The sequence below is a fragment of the Xiphophorus couchianus genome, chromosome 8, assembly GCF_001444195.1.
Source record: "Xiphophorus couchianus chromosome 8, X_couchianus-1.0, whole genome shotgun sequence".
Taxonomy (NCBI): domain Eukaryota; kingdom Metazoa; phylum Chordata; class Actinopteri; order Cyprinodontiformes; family Poeciliidae; genus Xiphophorus; species Xiphophorus couchianus.
The window spans coordinates 19,490,963-19,515,431 of record NC_040235.1 but is presented as its reverse complement, the minus strand read 5'-3'; the positions used below and the strand labels follow the sequence as shown (position 1 = coordinate 19,515,431).

Genomic DNA, 24,469 nt, shown 5'->3' with positions numbered 1-24,469 from the left:
CTGTTAACCTAAGAAATTGCTGGTCAACAAGTTCTAAAATACTCAGACCAGCACGTCAAGCACCACCAAACATAACACCTTCAAATTTGCTTAAGTCTTCTTTTCTCCTCATTTCGATGCTCAATTTGAACTGAAGCAACACCTCTTAGTGCCTAAATGCGTTGTTCCTCCTATGTATCTAGAAAAGCAAGTGTGTTTCACGCTTTAAATTAGATTATTGGAATAACGGAACATTTCAATTTAATTCTGATTCACTGAGATGCAGCTGTGCTCCTCTTAATGTACTTAGCAGGTCGAGTTTCTGAGATCTTAAACCACCATTTTTTATTTTTTGGCTTTTTTTAAATTTCTAACAAGACGTGCAAAAAGCAAGAAGCTGCACTAAAGCTGGTGTTTAGACAGTGACGAACAAAATAGCAGACATCCATCTGTGCTCTGTTCAGTGATTGGTGTGAGGCCTATTTGAAGTTTGGAGACATAGTATAGGTAATTATTTTTCATAGATGCACCCCGACTTGTGCGTCACCCGCACGTCACACCGGGCCTACTGGACAGCCGTACAACAGCGTTGTTATGGAAAAGGCTCAGCTTTCATCTATCGCATTGCTTCAGAGTAACCACAACACTAGAGTTTGTATCTGTGTCGTTGTTGACGGGTGGCCCTTTGACCCAAAGCTGGCCACTTAGTGTTCCTAGCAGCCTGTATAATAAAGCTGCTACAGTTTGCGTTTCTGAACGCAATTTAAAAAAAAAAAAAAATATATATATATATATATATATATATATTAGTATTATCATTATTCAAATTAGGCTTCTCTAATAAGATACTTTCGCCGGCATCTAACTCAGACATAAAATCACCATCGCAACCACCTCCCCACACCCTGCCCACCCCCCATATGAGATGGCTCGGAGCTGCGCCCGTCCTCGGTGATGATCGATAGACGGATGCAGGTAGCTTTCCTCCCCTACACACGCAGCATCACCACGCATCCCTTTACTCCGCTGTGCAGCTTTCCTCCCCATCAGCGCACATACGCACACGGGGCTCCTGCCTATTGATCTCTGAACATCTGGAGCAGCTCATATTTGTTTTACAAGGCAGTCAGTGGCCGCAAAAGGAGGAGTGAGACAGCAACAGCGGCAACAGCGGCGGCGGCGGCAGCAGCAGCAATAGCAGCAGCAGGACGGAGCACTTGACACCTTTCTTCACGGCATCGATATGCAGTAGCGTGATACCAGCTCTGCGGAGACGGAGAAGGCCAGTCCATGGCATCTTGATATTAAAAACGTGGGCTCTGCGCATTCCCAACCGACAGCACAGTCTTGTTTTTTGTTTCTTTTCTCTTTTTTCCCTTCCCTACCTCTCGTTCTGTAGAATCGGAAGGATTAACTTGGCCAAGATAAAAGGCGGCAAGTGAAGAAACGCTAATAATTCAGCTTGACCAGATTCCGTTCTGTCGTGGGGGATTCGTGGGATATATTCATTGGCCCCGCGATGGACTCCAGCGCGGGGAAATATGGCATGGCTCGTTTTGGATTGTTTGTGCTTTTGATGGAGCTGTGGAGATCCGGCGATGCCTATTGCCCCGAATCTTGCACTTGCAGCATCTCACGGATTGTTTGTAACGACCCCGAACCGGGGATCGAGGATTTCCCTGTCCTTACGTTAGATGACATGGAAAACATCACCGAGATGTAAGTGTGTGCATATAAACGATCTTATTAACTTACGACGCAGGTAGCTCAAACCCACAGTATAGGTGGCAGTGACACCAAACATCAAGGGTGTATAGTATTAATAATGACAAGTGCATTTACCATTAAAACCCTGGCGGGTATCATAATAAAGATGTATGAAAAACGATATATATATATATATATATATATATATATATATATATATATATATATATATATATATATATATATATATATATATTTGTGTGCGCGTTCATATTAGTGTGTGGAGTGCAGGAGATACGCGTGCGTGTACGTGTGCGTAAAGGCGGTGCGAGTGCGCGTCATGCTTATTTTGGATTAGTGTGTTTTCCTCCAGAGTTAAAGAGCACTGGATTGAACGCTCAGGCCCAGCAGCGGAGCCTCCAGGGTCTTCACTCTGCCTCTTTTTTAGAAAAGAAAAAAAACACATATTTTTTTGGGAGGGGGGAGGAGAGGGGGTAGAATGGGCGTGGGGGAGATATCCTCAATATTTCGAAATGCCCACACTGTTGACAGATTACACATGAGATCATATCAGTTGTGTACAGCTGGCAATAGGCTGCCGAGAGTTGTGCGCCCTTATCTGCGTCAGTGTGTAGGCCTGTGAGTGTGCCTGTTACAACGCTGCAGAAGTCCACACAGCCTACAACTGCACAGAGTAGTGGAGACTGGGTTTAGTTTTTTCTGAGGCAGACGCGCTGGAGCCATCATGGATATTATTCAACTGGCGCCTTTTGTGGGGAAATGACTTCTTCATTTATGAATACATCCGGGGGCGGAAAAAACGGTTGAAGCAGCCAACGATTTGCAAAGTTTCTACACTTGCAAAAGCAGGCAAATCAAATTTTAAACGTAACATATATTGCATTAGTTAATCGTTTAAGCTACTTTATTATATAGGCTGCATTGTAATGGATACTGTTTATTAACTTACAAACGAAATCTCATCCCTATACTGTGGCTGAGAAACGGACACTGTTCAGGGCCGGCCAAAACTTGTACAGGGCCGTAGGCAGAATTTGACTTGGAGGCCCTCTTCCTCTGATTCTCGCGGTAGACAACCAATATCTAATCTCTAAGATTATGAGCAGTTAGTCTTCTACCTGCAGTGTTTTTAGTTTGAATAAACAAATACATTTTTCCTGAGGATGGAAGCTAAATTACTTCTCCTTGAGCCAGCTCTGCCAATTAGGGTAATGGTGCCAATCTTGTCATGGGTCAAATGTGGACCAATCCAGACCTCGGTTGACTTAACAAGATTGAGTTTTGGTTTTAACCAAAATACTGGGTGAAGTTTCCTGTCAAATGAGTTCTGGTAAACAGTATCTAATGGTAAGGCTAAGAATAAATTTAAAATAAAAACTTTCTCTACACAAATGATATTTGGGGTGAAACTAATTTGTGTCGTTTTAGAAAACATCTGCACTGACAATTGTCAGATTAAAATAAAATAAAGTCATAAATCTCATAATGTGTAATAAGACTTTCTGACAAACAGTTTGTGCATAAAATTCACACTCAACATGCTTCTAAATGTTGAATAACAGATTTGTACTTTTAGTTTATCTTTGCACTAAAGGTTGGAATGTTAGCAACATTTCCAAAATAGGGTTCTCTCAAATGAACTTATATGAGAGAGGAATAGTACTTTGAAATGATACCAACACCATGTCTAGTTTAGAAATGAACATGGGTATCATATTTTACAGGTTGACATCCTGGTGTAATTATCTTGTTCTGTTAACACTGAATGCAGTGAAATGTGAAACTAAAATTATAAAGGTTTTTAGTTAAAAACATGGGTTTATAGGTCAAATTAATTGATTGTTGGATTATTACTTGGTACTTATTTGATCATTTTTGAACAATTATAGGCATCTCCAGGTATATCAAACACAGTTTTGTTGAGCCAAAATTTCTCCCCCAAAATCCCTGTCTTTGTCCATCATAGTAATAACAGAAAAAATATTAAGAAAGCAAATGATATGTTTACGATATGAGTGTGTTTACTGACTGGTTTCAATAAAAGTTATTGAAATTTCAGCTTGCAATTGTAAATAAAAAGTCAATCTTAAGGGAATGGCAAAGCAAGAAGTGAAAACACCAACAAAGTCACAGGAGAAAAAAATTGCAGCTGCAGAAAGAATTACTAGTACTAACATGTCTATTGAAAGTTGGTTGAAGACTACAGCTCACACTGCCTGTGAATATTGTTTCATGAATTTCGTTGACATGTAGATAAATTTAGTTGTCATATAAACATTTTTATGCTGAATCGTTTTACCATCCCATCATTTCTCAATTTTTATACTATGAAAGACGTTAATCTAAGTCAAATCCGGTCAACATTTTCAGTTTTTTCTGCTTCCCTTTGGTGACTTTTCTACACTTACAAAATGGGTCATAATATTTGGTAAAAACTACTCAACATCCCTTCCAAGTTCCCAACAGCATAATCATTTGTATTAAAAAGACAAAAAAATAATAATAATAAATTAATAGGGTATGTTATTTGGACATAGTTCAAAACAAACCATTGTCATTTAAACACAAATATTTAAGCAACAAATACCCCTATGGTAAACTGGTTAGATTTCAAAATAGCAAAGCCTACCCTACTTGTTTCTGTTTTCATTTTTTTCCCTCAAATCGCATGCCTCTGGTTTATTTATTTAAGGATAATTTAATTTTTAAACAACTTCCTGACCTGCATGGTGGTGCAGTTGGGATCACTGTTGCCTTGCAGGAAGAAGGTGGGCTGTAATCCTGACCTGGGATCTTTCTGGATGGAGTTTGCATGCTCTCCCGTACATGTGCAGATATTTTTTTTTGTGGGTAGGTTAATTTATCTTTCTAAATTTCACTTAGGTATGAAAGTGTTTGCATGCAGGGATATTTCTCCTGTGTCACCATGTCTCTGTTCCTATGTGATGTACTGAAAATCAGTACCTCTCACCTAATGAACGCTGAACATAAAGGCACCAGCCCCAACAAAGACTTCACAAGTTAAACAGGTGTAGAAAAATAGATGGTTGTCAGCTGCAAGTCCAGAAGATGATCATTTATAGTAATTTCTTTCTTCAAAACTTAAATAAAGGATGTCAGGAGTGATGTTAAGAAAATGCCATGGATTTCTGAATTGGTATGCTGCAAAACCAAGTTTCATCCATCAATAGCCACTCATCCTTACAGGGTATTGGGGGAGTTGGTGCTTATCTCCAGCAGTTGTAGATGGTACTCCCTGGACAGGTTGGCAGTCTGTCATAGGGCAACAGACATGCAGGATAAACAACCATTCACACAAGCACTCATATACCTAAGGACAATTTTAGAGAAATCAATTAACATCCATGTTTCTTGAACTGTAGGAAAAAGCTGGAGTACCCAGAGTTAACAGATGCATGTGTGGTGGGGAGAGAAAGGGGGGATTGCAAACTATATTTAGAAAGACCCTAGACCTGAATTTGAACCCACAACCTTCAGAAAGTCTTACCAGCTGCTCCACTGTGCAGCCCTGAGATCAGAGTTCTTGAATTACATGTAAAAAAAAAAAACCCTAATCATACATGTTATAAGAAAAAGAAAACAGTATGCTTGAGACAAAATATCCACTTTTTTTTTCCCCGAAGAGTTTTTGCGGCGCTAGTGGCTCGTATTTTTTCGACAGTAGGCAGACAGGAAGTAGGGTGAGGAGAGGGGGGAAGACATGCGGCAAAGGTCGTCGGGACCGGGAGTCGAACCCGCGACGTCCGCGTCAAGGACTAAGGCCTCCAAACGTGGGGCGTGTTAACCCCCTGCGCCACCACACCACGCCCCAAATATCCACATTTTGAGGGCAAAATCTTGCCGTTCTCTAAAATAAAACATAAATCAACTTTATCTGCCTCAATACTTGACATAGCAAGTATAATGTGATCATTTTACATAAACATGTGCATTGTAACAAGTCTAACATCTGGTTTCATTTGTTTCCACAGACACATTGCCAATCAAAACAGATTGATTAACATAAGTGACAGCAGTTTGAGGCACTACATAAACCTCAGAAATCTGTAAGTATCCCACCTGTTTGTGCTCGGTTAGATATTAAACTAATTTAAACTAATTTAATGTACACTGTAACTTCCAACAGAACGGTGACAAGGACAAGATTAACATATATATCCAAGGATGCATTTTATAACAACACAAGACTTCAATATGTGTAAGCACCGTCTTATAGTAAAGTTATTTTATCGCACCTGTTCCCCCTGCTGACTTTTTACAGTCTTTGTTGCTATTTTTTTTTGTAGAAATCTCAGAGATAACAACCTCTCCATGCTGTCATGGAGAACATTTCAGAACTTCAACAGTACATTTCCGTAAGTTGACATGCATGCGTCAAACTGTCAGTAGTCCAACATCCCCTTTCTTCTCCCTAAAATCGTTCTTGCGTTTGTTTGTTTGTTTGGTTCATTTTAAGGCTTCTTCTATCTGGAAACCCTCTGGATTGTGTTTGTGAAAACTTGTGGATCAAACTAAGACTCCAAGAAGACATAGACGGTCCAGAGCTGACATGTACTGATGAAAGGGGAGAGACAAGGGACTTTGCCACACTCACTCCTCCAGACTGTGGTAATGTAAAGCGTTGCTGGTTTTCTTAGGCTGATTATGTTTGCTTTTTGAAGACATAAAGAAGCTGTTTAAAACTAAAGACAATATTCATGTATATTGCCACTTTTTGTATGTTACTTGCAGTGGTTCCCAAAGTAGAGTTGAGCCCCAAAAATGTGACTGTAAGGGAAGGGCGTGATGTCAAAGTTGTGTGCAGTGCCTCAGGCTCCCCTGTTCCTGACATCCTGTGGACCCTCGATATGCTCTCAACCCACTATGAGGTGAGATGGTTTACCTTCAAGTCTCTTTTAAATGTTGGAATATGCTAAGCCCAAATAATTTTAGTCTATCATACAACACAACTGACCACACACTCAAATATAAGATCAAATGGTCTGGGAGAAGCAGCTGGAGTACTTGAAGAAAATTTGTTTTTCAAGTTTTTGAGAGAAAGCAAAAAGTTATCTATTGAAATAACAGCAAATAATGCAAATTGCAGAGTAGTAGTAGAAGAAGAAAGTAAGGAAAAGTCATCAGCTTGTCCTTTAGTAGCCTAAGCCTACAGCAGCATAACTACAAAAATAGCTGAGGATATCCTAATCTAAGGATAGGATAAAAAGGGATAAAAAAAAAGTATCTATCTCTTTTTAGATACTCTAAAAAAGAGTATCTAATTTACAATAAAACATTGGCAGCTGTGGTTTACAATGTAAATAAGATCCATATTTAAATGGTAAAATTCTATGGTTGCCAGAATTTTACAGCAAAATTCTGGCAACCACAGTTGCCAGTATTTTACCTTAATTTAGAGTAATATTTTTCTTCCTTTTTTTTGCCCAGTATAGTCTAACTGTCAGTTTTATGAAAAACTAAAGTTTTCAACCTCGTTTTAAAACTAGACGGGATGTCTGCCTCACGGACTAAAACTGGGTGCTGGTTCCATAGGAGTGGCGCCTGATAACTAAAAGATCTACCTCCCATTCTACTTCTTGAAGTTCTAGGAATCAGCAGTAAAATTGCAATCTCACAGCAAAGTGCTCTTGTAGGAACACATGGAGCAATCAAATCTCTGATGCATGACAGAGTTTGATTATTTAAGGTTTTATAAACAAGAAGGAGAATCTTAAATTATATTCTGAATTTAACAGGGAGCCATTGAAGAGAAGCTGAAGTAGGAGAATTGTGATATCTCTTTTTAATTTTAATCAGAACTCTTGCTGTAGGGACATATTCTCTGTAGTGACGAATCATTGCTCTTGGTCTGGCAATCCAGTGGACGAGTTTGTGTTTAGCAGTTGCGAGGACAACTACCGTATTTTCCGGACTATAGAGCGCACCTCACTATAAGCCGCATCCACAAAGTTTTTTAAAAAAAATCTGGAAACGTACAAATATAAGCCGCACTGGGCTATAAGCTGCTGGTATCTCCGCCGCTCTAGGTTTTCCACAAGGACGCAGCAGAGGGCTGAATACATCTGCTATTAAGGACGCAGCCCCCCGTCTAAAATACCTAACCATGGATTTGTTCACGCCGAGCTTACGTGGCTATCGATCTGTACTGGCAGCTCAATAGCCCTCAACTTAAAAGCTGCATCATATGAACTTCTTCGTGTTGTTTCCTTGATGAGGGGTAATGAGTTTGAAAACATTTCTCCGTCGTGTCTGCTGCTAGCACTTGAGTGCTTTTCTAAATGAAAATCAGCACTTTCTTCTTTGATTTCCAATGTTGACTTCTAATGATACACTTCCTGCAAAAGAACCCCCTGGTGGTGAAGAAAAATTCACAGAAACGACGCACCGCGCTATAAGCCGCATGGTTCAAAACATGAGGAAAAAGTAGCGGCTTTTAGTCCAAAAAATACGGTAAATAACTGGTCTCCACAAATCCTGACCTCTGCCCAAATCAACGCCTTTGAGAAGAATTGGAGTGGAGACTGTAAACCTGGAACATCAGTCCAACATCAGTGTCTAACCTCACAGATGGTCTTGTTGAATTATGGTTCCCATACTTCTACAACTAGAAGAACACATTCTCAGTCGAATTGTAGCTGTTAGCTGAAAAGAGTGGCTTAACATGACATTAACTATGATTTGGGATTGGGATGTACGTAAAAGCAGACAGATGAATATTTTATCATTGTAGAGCAGAAGCGTAGCGATACACGTCAGACAAATATTACTTACCCGCAGAAGATGGTGTTACAGCGCAGAACTAAAACCAGGCTACATGAAAACTGAATCCAATTGAACCACAAATAAGCATAGCTTCAGTCAATAAGGAGCATTTTTAAGTGAAGGGAAAAAGACACTAATTTGTTAATTTTTTTCAGAAAAAAGTTAGATGTAAATTGTAAATAACTGTAATTTATTTACATTATCCAGGAGCTGTAACGATTCACAGTTACTTTTATATTGCAATTAAATTACATACTACCGTTACACATACTATGAGTGATATAAGTTGTTTTTATATCTCACCAGTCTCATAGGTCTGTACACAGAGTCTGTAATTGATCTAATAATCTTGTCTTTTCAGATTGATCCTTTGGAAACAAAAAGCACCCTCATCTTGTCAGGCCTGTCTCCTGATGATAACGGCAGGGTGATCGTATGCAGCGCCGAGAACATAGTCGGTCAGATTGAAGCCACGCTTCAGCTCAATATTCTCTGTAAGGACTTCAAATATGGCCTACATCTCTAGAAATCCTATTTTATTTACATTTAATTTGATCTAATTTCCTCTGTGTGATGAGCATTTAAATACTTTCTCCTAAACCGTGTTTTTTATGTGGAAGCCGAAGGCTTCTCGGTTTGTTGTCATTAGTGTCTCCTGGAAAATCTTATTGACTTTCCATGTTTCCTGTCCATAACTCTTCTTCCTGTAAAGCTGCTCATGCTTCACCACGTGCCTTCACTTGTTTAACATCCATTTATACATGGTCATCTTCCATGTTTTTCTGTCTTCAGAATTGGAATGCATACTTTTTCATTAGGTTTATTCTCCCCTCACAGTTATTTTTCCAACCTGCACCTTTCCTCTCCACAATTAAGGTTTTTACTTCACCTTTGCTCTTACTGTTTATCTCCTGTTGTCCCCGTGACCGCTCTTCTTCTCCTGTTGCCTCCATCTTAGTTCCCCCTAGAATCGAGCAGCTGTTGGCTCCAGAACAGGCCCACCAGTGGTGCATCCCATTCACTGTGACGGGGAACCCCAAACCCAAGCTGTTGTGGTATCATAATAAAGTTCTTCTCCAGGAGCAAGACTTCATCCGCACCATGATCCACGAGTCCACTGAGAACGAGGACCACGGCTGCCTGCAGCTCGCCAATCCCACTCACATCCACAACGGCGAATACAAGCTTGTGGCAAGGAACGAGTATGGTCGGGATGAAAAGACAGTCACCGCCCAGTTCCTTTATCCGCCAAACATTACAGGTCAGTTTGCTTCCTGTTTCCAAATAAGAATATTTTTAGAGCATGGTTTTAAGCGTGATAGATTCAACTACTGTACATTCAAATTGCAGAAGTGCAACTGTTTCAGTTGTACATCTTTTATTGTATGGCTATGTTAATTGTGATTAAGTTTTGTAACTGAGTGGGGTTTTATATGTAACAAAGCTGACATGTTATTATTATAACAAATTTCTTTGTTTTTATTTCTTTTATTTACAGAAAACCCAGATTATGGTAAGTAATACTTACGTTTTATGACTCGATTGCCCTGAAAAAGTATTAGCCCCCCCTCACTCATTTCTTGATTTTGTCACCTTCCTAAAATAATAGCCTAAGTCACTTTTGGCAAAAAATAAATAAATAAATAAAACTGCCACCTCTCTTTTGCTAAAAGGTGAATTTGGCAAAAAATATTACTTTTGGCAAAAAGTATTTTTTCAGGAAGGTGATTAATTACAATTACATTTAAATAATAAGATAGATATTATTGTCATCTTTCTGTTCTGTATTTTCTATTAGGCCAGTGTCTTACAATAGAATGTCAGTTTTAGATCAGCATTTTTGATTCAACAGTGAAAAAACAAACAAAAATAAAAACAAACTCTTGAACAAACTATTTATGGGAGACCGCTGATCACCAACACAAAGGCCCACCTCATATGAGTCCACCGACAATCCTAAGACTTTTGGAAAACTATTCTGGGGATAAAAATGTAATTTTTTTTAAAGACATAAGTCCCATTGTATCAGGCCAACTTTTAAGGTGATTGACATTTTTGACACAGTCAAACATGATGGTGATAGTGTCATGGTCTGGGGCTTCTTTGCCACTTTAGTGCATGGACATCTTTCCATATCTTTGTACGATATAAGAGGATTACTTTGAGGATCTTAAACATTTAAGTCTGCCGAAAAAGAAAAAAAGCACAAGAAAGGTGCATTTAATTTTTCTCTGTACTCTTATGCAGTTAAAAATATCTACTGATTTTCATCTTTTTTTTCTCCCCTTTTCCCCTGCATCTGCATCTTCTGCTCAGAGGGTAAGTTCTTTAATTTTTCCAGACTTTATATGTAGTTTCACTCAATAAGATATTGCACAGATAAGTCAGAATTGCAAAATATTTCCAAATATGAATAACTCTGATTTGACAGATCACATATATACTTATCCAGATCCACCGCCTCTGGACGACAGTGTTGCAGTAAGTGATCCTAAATATTACTAGCCATGTATAGCTTTTTACAAACCTTTTGACTTAAATAAATATTTGCAGTTTATTTGATTGTGGTTTCAATGACGTACATTATATTTACGATGTCTTACAAATTTGCTGATATAGAAGTGCAAATAATTTCAAGTGAATAGGGATCAGTGATGCTTCGGGACCTGAGGCCCTGGAAATAGTGATGCAGTGCATAGCTTCAAAAACATCAAAAAGGATATTTTAAACCAACATATTGTCCAGTAAACTGAATTATGTGTCTTACGTGGGCCTTCAGCTAAATAATGATCCAGTACATATTGCTTCATTAGCACAGAAATTGCTAATGAAGCACAGAAATTGCACAGAAAGGAGGTGGCTTTAGAAAGCCGCCGCCTAATCTCAATGCCAAGACCTAAATTGTGTGTTAAGGTAAAAAGAAAAATATATAATCTCCCCTACTCAGGTCTATGGACTACCATTAAGATTGTGGAACTGGTCTGTAATCCATGTCTTTGTAGTCTCCTATCTCTAGTCAAGACCTATAAACTATTATTTTGCCAAAAAAGGGGAGTTATACAAACCTTAAAACTTATCTGTACTAATATTTGTACCACAAGTGACTTTGCTAAAGTCAATTGTTTCTATTTTGTTAGACATTGATTACATATGCTCAAATCAGATGTTCTATTTTTCTTCTTTTTTTCCAGTGTAAAATTAGACTGCTGCAATAGATAAAAAAACAAACAAACATGATTACCAGAGATCTCACTAATTATGATCAGCACCTTATTTTGATTTCTGCAGTTTAGTTTTGTCTTCTTACTGGGATCACATGCTCTCCTTTATTTATTTCCAGGTATATGTCGTTGTGGGAATTGCCGGTGTTGCCCTGACTGGCTGCGTCCTCATGGTCATCATTTTGAAATATGGAAGAAACTCAAACTTTGGTATTAAAGGTAAAATAAATATCTTTTTTTGTTGCATAAATAAGGAGACGTAAGCTTATACCCATAATTCTCCAGAAAAGATAAAAGAAACAAAACCTTCCTAAACTGTTGTCAGATCAGAATATTCATATAATTTTTTTATTGGGGCTTTTATGTGAAATACCAACACAATATAGATCATAGCTGTGAACTGGAAGAAAAAAAAGATTAATTTAAATGTACAGATAAAAATCTGAATGTGATGGAACCGTTTCTAGAGCAAACATTTGCAGAAGTTTAAGCTGCAAATCTTTTGGGGTATGTCTCTCCTTGTTTTGCATATTTCGAAACTTGTCGATTTTTTGCAAAACAGCTCCAGCTAAAAAGAGCCAGATTTAAAAATGTGTGACCCCCTGGGCTGAAGCCTGTTTTAGAGCGCCAACCACAAAATATTTATTTCACTCTTGCAAATTACAGTACATTGATATGTAGGGCAACGCATCAGCTGGTAAGAACTGGATGGCTTCATGTTGTTCCAAAAAATATGTATGATAACTTTAAATACTTAAGTATTGTTTATATTAACAAAAACAAAATGACATTAAAATATGTTGATTGCAGTGAGTTTTGCATAGAGTATAATGTTTGTAAAGCATGCATTGATTTAATAAAAAGCAACAAAATCTTTAGGACCCTCCTAAAGACTTGGGGCTATGGCCACTGTAAGCCCTTCCTAAAGTTCAGCCCAGCAGCTAATTGAGTTTATACAGGATTGTACAAAGAATCATACCACAAAAGTGATATAATTAATAAGGTGTGATACCTTTACAAATTAGGCAATGGAAGAAGATATGTGCTTGTAATGTGACCAAATGTTCTATTTTACTTTTTAGGGTAAGCGTTGTTTACAAATTTTATTTTCAAAATGCCTACTACCATTGCTAGTTATAAAGAAGTCTGTAACATATATAAACACTGATATGGCTATTTCCTATATAAAATCACATATTATTGACTTTCTCTATTAGTCCAGCATTTCTCCCACAATTTTCAGAAACCTGATACTAGGGTATAATACATACCATCAAACCTATGCACCCTTCAACATCCATCCACCCTGTTAACCACTCTTCTCCTCTTTCCATCTTCTCTTACTCCTTCTTCCTAATGACCAACCTCCTACACTTCACCTTCTTGTCTGCCCATCTCTCCTTCTCCTGTTTCCTGACCTCCACCACATCCACCTCCTTCTTTTTCTCCTCTCCGTGGGTCCCTAGGCTCCTCCTCGGTAATCAGCAACGACGATGACTCTGCCAGCCCTCTTCATCACGTCTCCAATGGCAACAACACCCCGTCGTCCTCAGAGATGGGTCCAGATGCAGTGATCATTGGGATGACAAAGATTCCTGTCATTGAGAACCCGCAGTACTTCCGCAACTCCGGCAGCATGCTGAAAGCTAACACGTGTGAGTTACCGCCGCTCTTGATGAACGCCGGGTAACCTGGGCTTTTATTCTGATAAATCCATGCAGGGATCATTGCTATAGGCGCCATATTTATCAGCAGATTCCTACTGTGCCTCGGCAGTGACTTCCTTCTTCAGGAGCTAACCGGAAAGCTCAGACAAGATATTCAGAAACACAAACTTTTTGTTTTATTGGAAATCTACAGATTTGAAGTGTCTTAGCTCTTTGCTGGGCAAAAAATATTAAACTTTTTGTAAATACCAACCTTCTTTTTTAACTTAGTTTGTCAGGAACCAGTCGACAATGAAAAACAGTGCTCAATAGCATAAAATAGTACTGACAATAATAATATTAGTTCTAATTTCTACATTCATAATAACAATGTCAAAAATAAGAATAGAGGGAAAAAACACACATATATCAATGTCATATCAAATTACTAATAATTAACACTTGGCACAGACTAGACTGAGTGGTCCATATATAGTATAATTGTATGATAATCTTGAGGAAAAATACCAAAGAAAATACCAAAGTTTATCAATATTTACACAAATCACTTTTAATATAAAATATCAAACATTATATAATTATTTTAATTGAAAAACAATCATTACAGTTAAATTTTTTATTTGTGCTGCTTACTTTTTTTTTATTGTTTAAACCTACTAAATGTAATGAACTTTCCCTAAAATTTAGGTGTCTAAAAATTGGTCAATTGAATGAGAATGGATATGTTAGTTGTAAAATAGACCTTGGAAAACTTGGGACTATTCCCTTCATTAGAATGTATTTTATAGTCAAAAACACTGTCATAAATTAAAAGTGTAAACTGTAAGAATCTGGAGTTTCTAAAACAAAGGACATGATGGATGTCAAGCGTTAGCTTGTCTAGCAACCCTAGCAAAGCAGCTTTAAAGGGCCAACACTTGTTGAAAAGTCTATAAGAATTTTATTAATTCAACTTATTTTTACATTTGGAATTTTTTATTTTTTTAATGGTGCATAATGAACACACATATGTATGAAAAGCAACAAAAGCATATCTCCAATTGATCAAATTCCAGTATACTATAAAGTTGAAATATTTTTCTCAAAATTCCTACTAAAAAAGATCTTGTGAGTGATTTGACTTGTTCTGTATTAAAGTTGTGCAGCACATCAAGAGGCACAATATTGTGCTGAAGCGGGAGCTGGGAGAAGGAGCCTTCGGGAAAGTCTTTCTAGCCGAGTGCTATAACCTGGTGCCAGACCATGAGAAGATCCATGTGGCTGTCAAGGTACTGATCAGGAAACTCCTTCTTCAAAAACACTGGGGAACAGTTTCCATTGGATGTTCGCTCCTGTTGATCCTGCCTCTTTCTGTCTGTCAGACTCTGAAGGAGGCCACTGAAAGCGCTCGCGCAGATTTCTACAGAGAGGCAGAGCTTCTCACCAACCTGCAACACGAGCACATCGTCACCTTCTACGGAGTGTGTGTGGAGAGCGACCCGCTCATCATGGTTTTTGAGTACATGAAGCACGGAGACCTGAACAAGTTCCTCAGGTGAGATCGTCTTTCAATGAAATGACTCGTTTTGTAAAAGTAGTTTAATTTAGCCTATTGGGCATTAACACCTCCTTCAACTGTAGCAAGGAGAAAGGCTGTGCTCAATTATATTAACTATATGTTAGTTCCAAAGCACATCTCTGTTGATTAAATATCTTGGCTGGAGAAGAAGACCATTTAAGTTTTACATATTCTTTTGTCAAAAGAAAGAAACTAGTGTGTAAAACACAATAAATCACTGTTCAAAGGCGAAAGTAATAATGAATTAAGCACGCAGCAGTTCAAAAGCTTACAACTAGCATAATGAGATCAAGTTAATGTGCCGACATCTAAATAGTTTCCTGATCGTAACATTTGAGACTCATAAAAACATTAAAAGGTCTCAGTAACCTAACAGGCGTCATATGAATTGATTTTGAACTCAACTGAAGTAATAAAGAAAGCCGTCTGCTAAGGACGTTTTCAAAAGATTGAACTGTGGCTGAAAGGTCAGACTCTGAGTGGTGTGGTCACAGTTATGGTAAGACTATCTGTAATGACCACAAATTTCCATTTCATACATTGTCAGTTGTGGGTTATGTGGGCAGTTTAATGGATGCATTCAGTCGCCTGCCTGGTTTCATATCATCACTATAAAGTTGCTTAACCATAAACTTCTTCTCTTTTAAGAAGAGAAGAAGAAGCCACAACCTGCCACAGTCTGTCATCTATATATATTTTTAATTGTTGAACTTCAATTTACTACTTACACTAACCAAAAGATTTTGAATGTGCTAAAATCTCAGAGTACACAACCTCAGACATGTAGCTTAAATTTTCTAATGGTATTCTGTCTGTTGTCAGGAGTTGCAACAGGAACGCTCCTGTTTGGTTTGCTTTGGCTTTACTGGTGTTACAAGTTTCTTTTCAAATTGTCATAAATTAGAATCAAAACTGAGACTTTGGAGACAATAAGTAATCATGACAGATGAAATGTATTTAAAAAAAAATTCAGAAATGACAAAAAGCTACTTCTTTTTCTGTAGTTTGTAAAATATGCAATGGTTTTTGGGTGCAGGTCCCACGGTCCTGATGCAGTTCTCATGGCAGACGGTCAGCACAGTATCTTGGTGGAGCTCACCCAGTCTCAGATGCTGCACATTGCCCAACAGATTGCTGCTGGCATGGTCTACCTGGCCTCCCAACATTTTGTCCACAGAGACTTGGCAACAAGAAACTGCCTGGTAGGGGAAAACCTGCTGGTCAAGATAGGAGACTTTGGCATGTCGAGAGATGTTTACAGCACAGACTACTATAGGGTGAGTAACTGAGAGCTGTTTGCTCTTCATCTTCCTATGTGACCCTTCATTGCTCATTATTTCTATTGCGCATCCTTGCAATCTTCAAATGGTTCTCATAAATATAGCTTAATACAGAAACATGATCTACAAATAGTGATTGCTTTCTCGAGCTTTGGTGAGACGGGTGTGTATCAGTAGAAATAGCAATTTTAACACATTTTATCTATTCGAAACTTTCATAATCTACAAAAATCTCAAGTTTCTATGGTAATAAGAATCAACAGTGCAAAAAAACTCTGGGAGGTTTTTCATTTACTTTCAGCGATGAGTTAAAGTATTCTCTCACTCAAGATTGACAACATCATCTTAAACCACATAAGATCAAACTGTGTAATTATCCAGGTATGAACATGAGAGAACTGCATCTATTTATGGACATAATCATAAGACTGAAAAGAGTCAAATAAAAGACATTTAGAAGAAGCAAATAGATTTATTTAATTCCATCTCCGTTTTGTCTCGCATCTTAAGTTGAATCCCACAGCGCCCTCTGCTGGAGTCAGAAATGCAAGGAAAAAATGTCATCCTACTTAGGGCCTTTCACCTCCCACTGATGTTATTCAAAATGAGTTGAGTACGGGATCCACCAGCACGATGTCAAGCGCTGTTACTCTCAGTTCTCTTTACAAATGTGAATAGTATAGCATACATTTTCAAAGTCCTTTTGATGGTGTGTTGTTTATTGGTTACAGTAATGTTCCAGTCCCCGCCTGTCATATAAGTAAGCAAGTAGAGATGGTGTAACCAGCAACTGAAACCCTTTTATCTGACCTGAGGGGACTCACTAATGGAGGCTGCTGCATCTCCCCAGGTGGGCGGTCACACGATGCTGCCGATCCGCTGGATGCCCCCAGAGAGCATCATGTATCGGAGGTTCACCACAGAGAGTGACGTGTGGAGTCTAGGTGTGGTGCTGTGGGAGATCTTCACCTACGGCAAGCAGCCCTGGTACCAACTCTCCAACAATGAGGTCAGTCACATGAGGTTTAAAGCTGTTTGAACTTCTCAAGCTGTAATTAATTGTAAGACTTTAGTGAAGGCGTCATGGGAACTGTAGTATTTACTGTTGTTGAAGGTTGACTAATATTAGAAACTGAAGATGTTAATGTTCATGCTTTTTATTCTAGTAATGCGATTTGCAGTTTGTTCCACAGAGTATTGTACGTAATATAGTGTTAGATGGAGCTATAGGTGGAATTTCCCAGCACGATTGTTGTCAATTTCCTTGATTTAGACGCATTTTAGGCGAGGTAAGCTCTGAAAGAAACTCAGCACCTGCAAATGTAAGCCTACAGACCTCAGGCCTTTACTTCTTTTCGTATAGATTTTTCTTTCTGATCCATCAGAATGTATCTCTAAATGCTACCTTGCAAAAACAGGAGGATGGTTTTTGTGCACATCAGCAGGAACATAAGTTGCATAGTTATGGGCTGTGAAGAGCTTTAGAATAAATAGAAACTCATTAAAACAGAAAACTCTGGCATTAGATTTTGAATGCATTAATGTTCTGAACTAAGCCTTAGCTCACTCTACGCTGCTTGTAAGGACACTGCTGTCTTTCCTGTTGACTTTGTAATGCACAGTCCTCCTAGCCCCTAAATCCTCACTCTAACCCTCAAAAAGTACTTTTTCCCCGTTTTTAACTGTTTGCCAAGCACAAGCTTTACAATATTTGCACAGGACTGTGTGTGATAGGCTTGCATAAAATAGTCCAAATGTTAAATGGAAAGAAAAAGATAAATGGTTTTCAGAAATATTTAAAAAGAACAAAAGTGTGGTGTCCACCCACTCAAAACCCCCCCCCGCAAAAACAAAATCCACATTTTTTGGAAGAAACCCTTAAGAAGTCCTGTTGGCAGTTTACTACAAGCATGTAAGAAGAAGTAAATTAAATCAAAGTTAAACTTTTTGGCCAACATAAGAAAAGGCCATGTGGGTCAGAAAACTTCACCTTGAACACATCACCCCCCCCCCCCCACCATGGAACAAGGTGGAGGCAACATCAAGCTCTGTTCTGCTTTACTTCAGCAGGAGGAAAACCTGTTAGAGGCAGGGAAGGATTTGATTTTTGCTTGCACTTTCCATCCAGTGTGACCGACCTTGATCTTCTTACATAAAATATATAAACTGAGGTTTGTAGTGGCAGTGTGGCAACATGGGAAAAAGTTTAGGAGCTATGAAACAGGTGTGCAAATCACTGCAAGCTGTGTAGTACTGTAGTTAAATTACTTTGGTGCCTGCAAGATTAACTGTTGTGATCCTGGTTCGGGGTGGGCATTTATCGTGTTGTTTCTCATTTATTGTGACAAATTTCTTATCATAATAAGAACTTAAATTCATCATTGTCACAATAAATTCCAATAAATTTAAAGCCCCTCAAAGTAAACTTTTAGTTTTATTATTTTCTCCACTCAATATAAATATATATTCTAATAAATTAGAAAATAGGATCAATGTGTGAAGCGTAGTGATACAAACAACACTTCTTCATGTGGCTGGTGTCCTAAAGAACCACACTACACTTGGTGTCTTTTCCACAAGTAGTGTTTGTATTTGTGTGGCTATGATTGCTGTGCTACGCTGTCACCAAAAATTAAAAAAAGAGCAACAAATCATTTTTATTGTCATAGTACCACAAAATATCATGATAAAACTTTAAGTCCATATTGCTCACCCCTACTCCTGGATGTTTGGATGTTTTACATAAATTATTTTCTTTTATTTTACTCCATTTTATAAATGTGTAAATCTGTCACAGCATAAATTTCCACTGTCTCCTGCAGGTGATTGAGTGCATCACGCAAGGCCGAGTCTTGCAGCGGCCCCGTACCTGTCCTAAGGAGGTATACGACCTGATGCTGGGCTGCTGGCAGAGGGAGCCCTACATGAGGCTCAACATCAAGGAAATCCACAGCATGCTCCAGAGCTTGGCCAAGGCCTCCCCCGTCTACCTGGATATATTGGGCTGATCCACCAGCGCCGGTGTATGCAGTTTGTGTGCATGTGTGCTTCGTATGCGGACGGGTTTTTGGGGAGCATGTTGGGAGGCAGAGAGGACGTTGGAAGTGAAGGTAGCGTGACTACGTCTATGTACAGAATCTGGTTGTAAATGTGACTGTAAAGTGCAAACTGTCCGTGTCCTCATCCCACAAAGAGAACCCTTAACGTTTAGGTTTTGCTTTTGTTTTCTTATTAGTTTGCAGAATCTCCTTGGCTTGTTTCATAGAATGAAAGGATTATGTGATTTTACTTAAAATAATGGTCTAAAAAAACGGAACAAAACAAAACCAAAATGAGGAGAGAGGTCATTCTGCATCATGTGAATCCATCGCCACAATGTTTTTCATACTTACTAAGCAGGGGGGAGGATCAAGAAGCACTCATTGACTGAGAATATTTGGATCTATGTAGATAAAGCTTTTTAAGTCCAGTTGATTTAAATCTGGTATTTAAGTCATGCACATGTAAAAACATTTTACAGACAAGTACAAAAAACAAAACAAGAAAAGATCATTTCAAAATTGTGAAATAAAAGGGAATATATTTTACATCCTGAATTAAAAATGACATATTTTGTGAATATCTGTTCATATTTTACTCTAATTAAAAAAAATAAATCTCTCTCTCTATATATATATATATACATAAAATACACTGGTGGGAAACAGTTGTTCAGGCTAGGTTTTAATGAGCAGGGCTATCTGAAGCACAGAGTGTTAACTCGGGAGCATTGGTTGTTTTTGTTTTCCATTTGTCTGTCATTCACCTGCAGTGCCATTGAGTAAAATGACAAAATCTTTATTTTGTGGCTCATCTCTGAATGACGTTTCAGAGCCAGATTTCAAACCTTATTGGCTCTTACAGGACGGATTGGAGCCGAGAGGGTTTTCTTTGATGCTGCTGAAAGACATTTAAGGTTTTCGGCATTTTCAGAAGTTTTAAAGTCCTCGCTTTGCATCAACTTGTTTTGATTTTCTCATCTTTAGTTTTATATCCAGTGCATCCAAATATGTTTCTTACCCCTTGATTTTTCTTTTCACATTTTGAACTGTTGCAACAAACTTTAATGCATGCTATCAACATTTTTATTAGATAAACCGCTGCAAGGTACTGCATAGTTATGAAGTGGAAGGGAAACAAATGTGTGTTTTAAAATTTTTATTTCATATAAAAGTAAAAAAAAACAAAGAAATGCAATGCACATCTTCACTATTGAAACTTTACATGCGAAACAATTTATTTCCGGGAAACTGCACAGCATCTTCACGGTAAGACGTGGTGGTGGCAGTGTCATGCTGAGGGATTGCTTTTTTTTTTTTCCAACTGACAAAAGCGAGCTGATGGTTCATCCTGAAAGAAGATCCGTATAAATAAATAAGTGTAAATATAAAGCCAGAGGTACTATGGAATGACTTAGATCAAAGCCTAATTTAATTAAAAAAATTATAATAGATATTGACGAATGATAGTTTTCCTGTATTGTGGATGCTGATGCTCCTCCAGAGCATCTTTTCTGATTTATAGCTGGGTCATATGTTAAAAGCTTAGGAGTCTGATTTTTTTATTTTATTAAATATGCTGCTTTTAACTAGCTTACAGCTTTAACTCTGACCTGTCCAATGTGTTCGTTGGCCTTCACGATTCTGTTTAACAACAGCTGGATTTGTGCTGAGGGTAAATTACGCAACAATCGGGTCTTTTTACAAATTAGTTGAGCACCAAAGAGAATTGGTTGCATGAGATTTTATTTAGATGCTTTCGAGCAAATTTGTGCCACACTTTTTAGATTTGTAAAAATCTAAAAATATCACATCTCTTCCACCTTTACAATTATGCCCTACTTTGTGTTCGTCTGTCACATAGAATACGATCTACTACTATCTACTATCTATTCTTTGAAGTCTGCTGCAGGCCCAAGGGGTGTGAAATAAAATGCTGCCGAATCACAGCGGAAAGAGTAAATTAGCAGCTGACTGGGCTTAATGTCATGCTAGGGTGCTGTCATCTACACTTGTCATCAAACTAACCATTACATGTTTTTGTTTTTATTTATTTATTTTTTTAAAAATAATATTTAAATGAGTCAGACAATAAGTTTTGTTTGTCAGGTGCAGTTTGTAGCATTTTTGTAACCCTCCCACGCCGCCACCGCCCCAAAATGCACAACCTAAGCAGCCACCCTCTAGTCTACCTTTTGTCTCGACCGCAGCTGTAACCTTCAGCCTGGCTGAGCTGAAGGAAAGTGTAAACCTGAGAAAAAATAAGCATTTGTAATTTTTTTCTGTCCGTCTCACTTATGTTTTTGGGGTTTTTTTAATACACTGTCCTGTACAATAGTCCTGTGTGGGCTGTATATAAACTGCTGTCCATCCTGTACAGTTCTGATAACTCTCTATATGAATAGTAGGCTACGTTTAATAGTATAATCTGTCCCAAGCAGGTACGTCAGAAACTGTGTGACACCTATTGAAGACAATGTGTTATGGGCCACTGGCAATACATACTAAATGTAAATAATGATTTTATTTGTGCGCCGTCGTACGATTTCCTCGTGCTCGTTCATAATACCAGTGAGAATACAATCCTCCTCCCTTTTTGCGACTCTTGATCTGCAGAGGACGTTGTTTGAACAATGTGTTTTATTTTTCTCTCTGAAAAAGAAGAAGAAGAAGAAAAAAATACGATTTCCTCTTTTCCTCTCCACTGTGATGGGGAGCTCATACAGAGGCTATCTGGGAGGCCACCTGTCTGCAGGAGGAACACAGACTCTACACACACCCAGATTTCTCCTCTCCAGCAGGTGTCCCAGTCGCTATGTGGCCGACGGAGGCGGGTGGGGGTCTGAAGAGCCCCTTCTGCCCGACCCCCGACACTCGGACCACCTCTGACTGACTGTAGCCTAATTTGATCCTCTTTCAGATGAATAACTGTGACTTTGCATCATGAATAGTATATTATTTTGAATGTAATCTAGAAGGGTGGGGATCTTTTTTGAATGTAATCTATCTTAGGGGTGGTGTCAATGATTTTTTTTGTAAATATATGGTAAAAGAAGAAAATAAAAGACGACAACGATGACAAATTTTACTAATGAATACGGTGAGCGTGTGTTCATGTTTGTTGGGGTGATTGTGTGTATATTTGCACAGAAAACTGAATGCATGTGTGAAGGCGTGTGTGGGCGTGTGTGTGTGAGTGTGTGTGGGGGGGCGGGGGGGGATGTGTGTGTGTGGTGCGCTTCTGGCAGATTTGATCCTGCTTTAATCAGCCAGTTCTATCAATCAATTCAATGCTTTGTGCATCATGTGAGTAGCTTATCCACAATTACTGGAAATGTTTCTTGTGATACTGTGCATTTAATAAAGGGTGGTATGTCTTACAATAAGCTCTGCGTCCTTCATCAAGGATTGTTTGAGGAGTGCTACTCAAAAAGTTACTTTTAAGACTTTTTAAAAAAATTCTCACATCACTGCCAGCATGTGCATGGATTCTAAATAAAGTAATGCTCATAGTGGGCTTCTTATTAAGGAAATCTACCCAGTGACGAGACATATGGGAGCTTTTGCATGCTTTCAAATAAATTTCAAATCAAGCACGCCCATTTTATAGTCATTTTCCTACCCACCTAAACCCCATGTTAATGTTGGTTTGAATGTAGTTTCAAATAAGAATTCATATTTTATGTTTTTTTTAGTCTTTTTGTCAAACAGTTCCATGAACAGTTCATTTAAATTGGGTGGTTTTCTTGGACTGACCTGGCTTTTGAGCATGGTCCAAAATTTTCCAATGGGAATCATGGCGAGGCCGTTCCAGACGATGAGCGTTAGCTTGCTTTGTCATCAGTTTTGAGTTGTGTTTGGTATCGGTACCCTGCCAGAACAACCAATTGTGTCAGACCTTTAGCTTCCTGGCTGTTGATTGGTGGATTTGTCATTATTTCATCCACTTTGTGCAAATTGCCTCTTGCAGTGAAGCAAAACGAAATATGGAGCAAACCTCCAAGCAGGTGCACAGTGGAAGAAGGCTCATATTGGCTTACCGATGAGGATCAGACATGCACAGGCTTTTAATGGGTGTAGAAAAACTGTTGGTGAAGCATAGCAGAAAGTAAGTCAAGAGAAACTTCTGCAGAGTCGTTCAAATCAATCACGAAGTTAGCATTAAAATCCAGAAAATCCCTTTTAGAATTCACCTGGTCACATGATTCCCATGAGCCTCTTCTCTCCATTCTGTGCTTTCAAGAGTGAAAATAAAAAATCAAAAATCTAATATTTTTGGATCAAATCCATTACTCATATATTTATCTAAACATTTTTCACCATTTCAGGTGGCGTTTCACATTACTGACTCTGCAGCTCCACCTAAATCCTGCACACCGACAAACTACAGTCTCCTCTCAAGCTGAAACTCAATCTGTGTTGTTTTTTGGTGCTGGGCTCCTAGGAAGTGCCAGCTGCCCCAAGTTATCATGAAAGTTATCCAGCAGACACCATTTGTTTCTAACAATAACTATAAAGGAGTGACACGGACAGTTGGTTCACAGGCCCTCACACACAAGGACTAAACAGCCACTGGGTCCTGTAGTTTTATGCAGGCGTCCCTTTGGTTTAAGATTGTTTAGTTTGGGCCAGCTCAATTCATAGGTCCAATTATTTTTTCGTCAATATTTTAAAACTTTTCCAGCTTCGGTTTACATATGTATTTTCAGCACTTTTTGAACATCCTTCAGCAAAATTTTAAGATCGGATCATAGGAAGAGAATGCAAACAAAACCAAATTGGAGAAATACATTTTGAGTCATTAGAGATTGATGTACTTGTCATTTTTAAGGAGTTCTGGAATGAATACTAATTTCTTCCCGAAAAACGGACGACTTGGAAGTGTACATTTCTTGAGGAAACAAAAAACAGCCCTAAGCAGTTAAGAACTGCTTAGTTCTGAAATAAACTAAGATTAATATAGTATGTATTACATCTATTTACTAATTTACCAAGAATTATATATGCATTTAGGGGAATTTAGAAAAGCTCCCTTGTTGCTGGGTTGATGTGTGACAAGATCGTACAAGACAAACCAAAATGACGGCGATGATTTGTGAAAGACAAGGAAAAATGTCAAAATGTTTTGATCGTATTTGAAAAAGTTGGTATTTGGCCAAGCTAGAACATTTTTGAACTCAACGTTTGCTAACATTTTGCATAGAGAAGTAGCCTC

At 38.4% G+C, this 24,469-nt stretch overlaps 1 protein-coding gene across 4 annotated transcripts; it reads left to right on the top strand.

The window, feature by feature from the left end:
- The first annotated feature begins 880 nt into the window (after positions 1 to 880).
- Positions 881 to 22,640, top strand: ntrk2b (neurotrophic tyrosine kinase, receptor, type 2b). 4 transcript variants are annotated; one of them, XM_028026102.1, is made up of 18 exons: positions 881 to 1,698; positions 5,700 to 5,774; positions 5,855 to 5,926; positions 6,015 to 6,083; positions 6,185 to 6,336; positions 6,460 to 6,596; positions 8,852 to 8,984; positions 9,449 to 9,751; positions 9,989 to 10,003; positions 10,807 to 10,809; positions 10,943 to 10,971; positions 11,831 to 11,930; positions 13,178 to 13,366; positions 14,516 to 14,646; positions 14,740 to 14,912; positions 15,973 to 16,213; positions 17,067 to 17,225; positions 19,039 to 22,640. In XM_028026102.1, the coding sequence occupies exons 1-18, from the start codon at positions 1,499 to 1,501 to the stop codon at positions 19,222 to 19,224; spliced, it is 2,367 nt and encodes a 788-aa protein (XP_027881903.1). In that variant the 5' UTR covers positions 881 to 1,498; the 3' UTR covers positions 19,225 to 22,640. The 4 variants fall into 4 exon arrangements, with proteins under 4 accessions (XP_027881903.1, XP_027881901.1, XP_027881902.1 ...); XM_028026100.1 differs by having other exon boundaries at positions 10,922 to 10,971; XM_028026101.1 differs by lacking the exon at positions 10,807 to 10,809 and having other exon boundaries at positions 9,989 to 10,005; positions 10,942 to 10,971.
- Positions 22,641 to 24,469: the final 1,829 nt, after the last annotated feature.

Coding starts and splice junctions, on each gene's coding strand:
- ntrk2b (XM_028026100.1), top strand. CDS start 1,499: ATGGACTCCAGCGCGGGGAAATATGGCATGGCTCGTTTTGGATTGTTT. Junction 5,927..6,014: donor AACACAAGACTTCAATATGT/GTAAGCACCGTC, acceptor TTTTTTTTGTAG/AAATCTCAGAGATAACAACC. Junction 16,214..17,066: donor ACAGCACAGACTACTATAGG/GTGAGTAACTGA, acceptor GCATCTCCCCAG/GTGGGCGGTCACACGATGCT.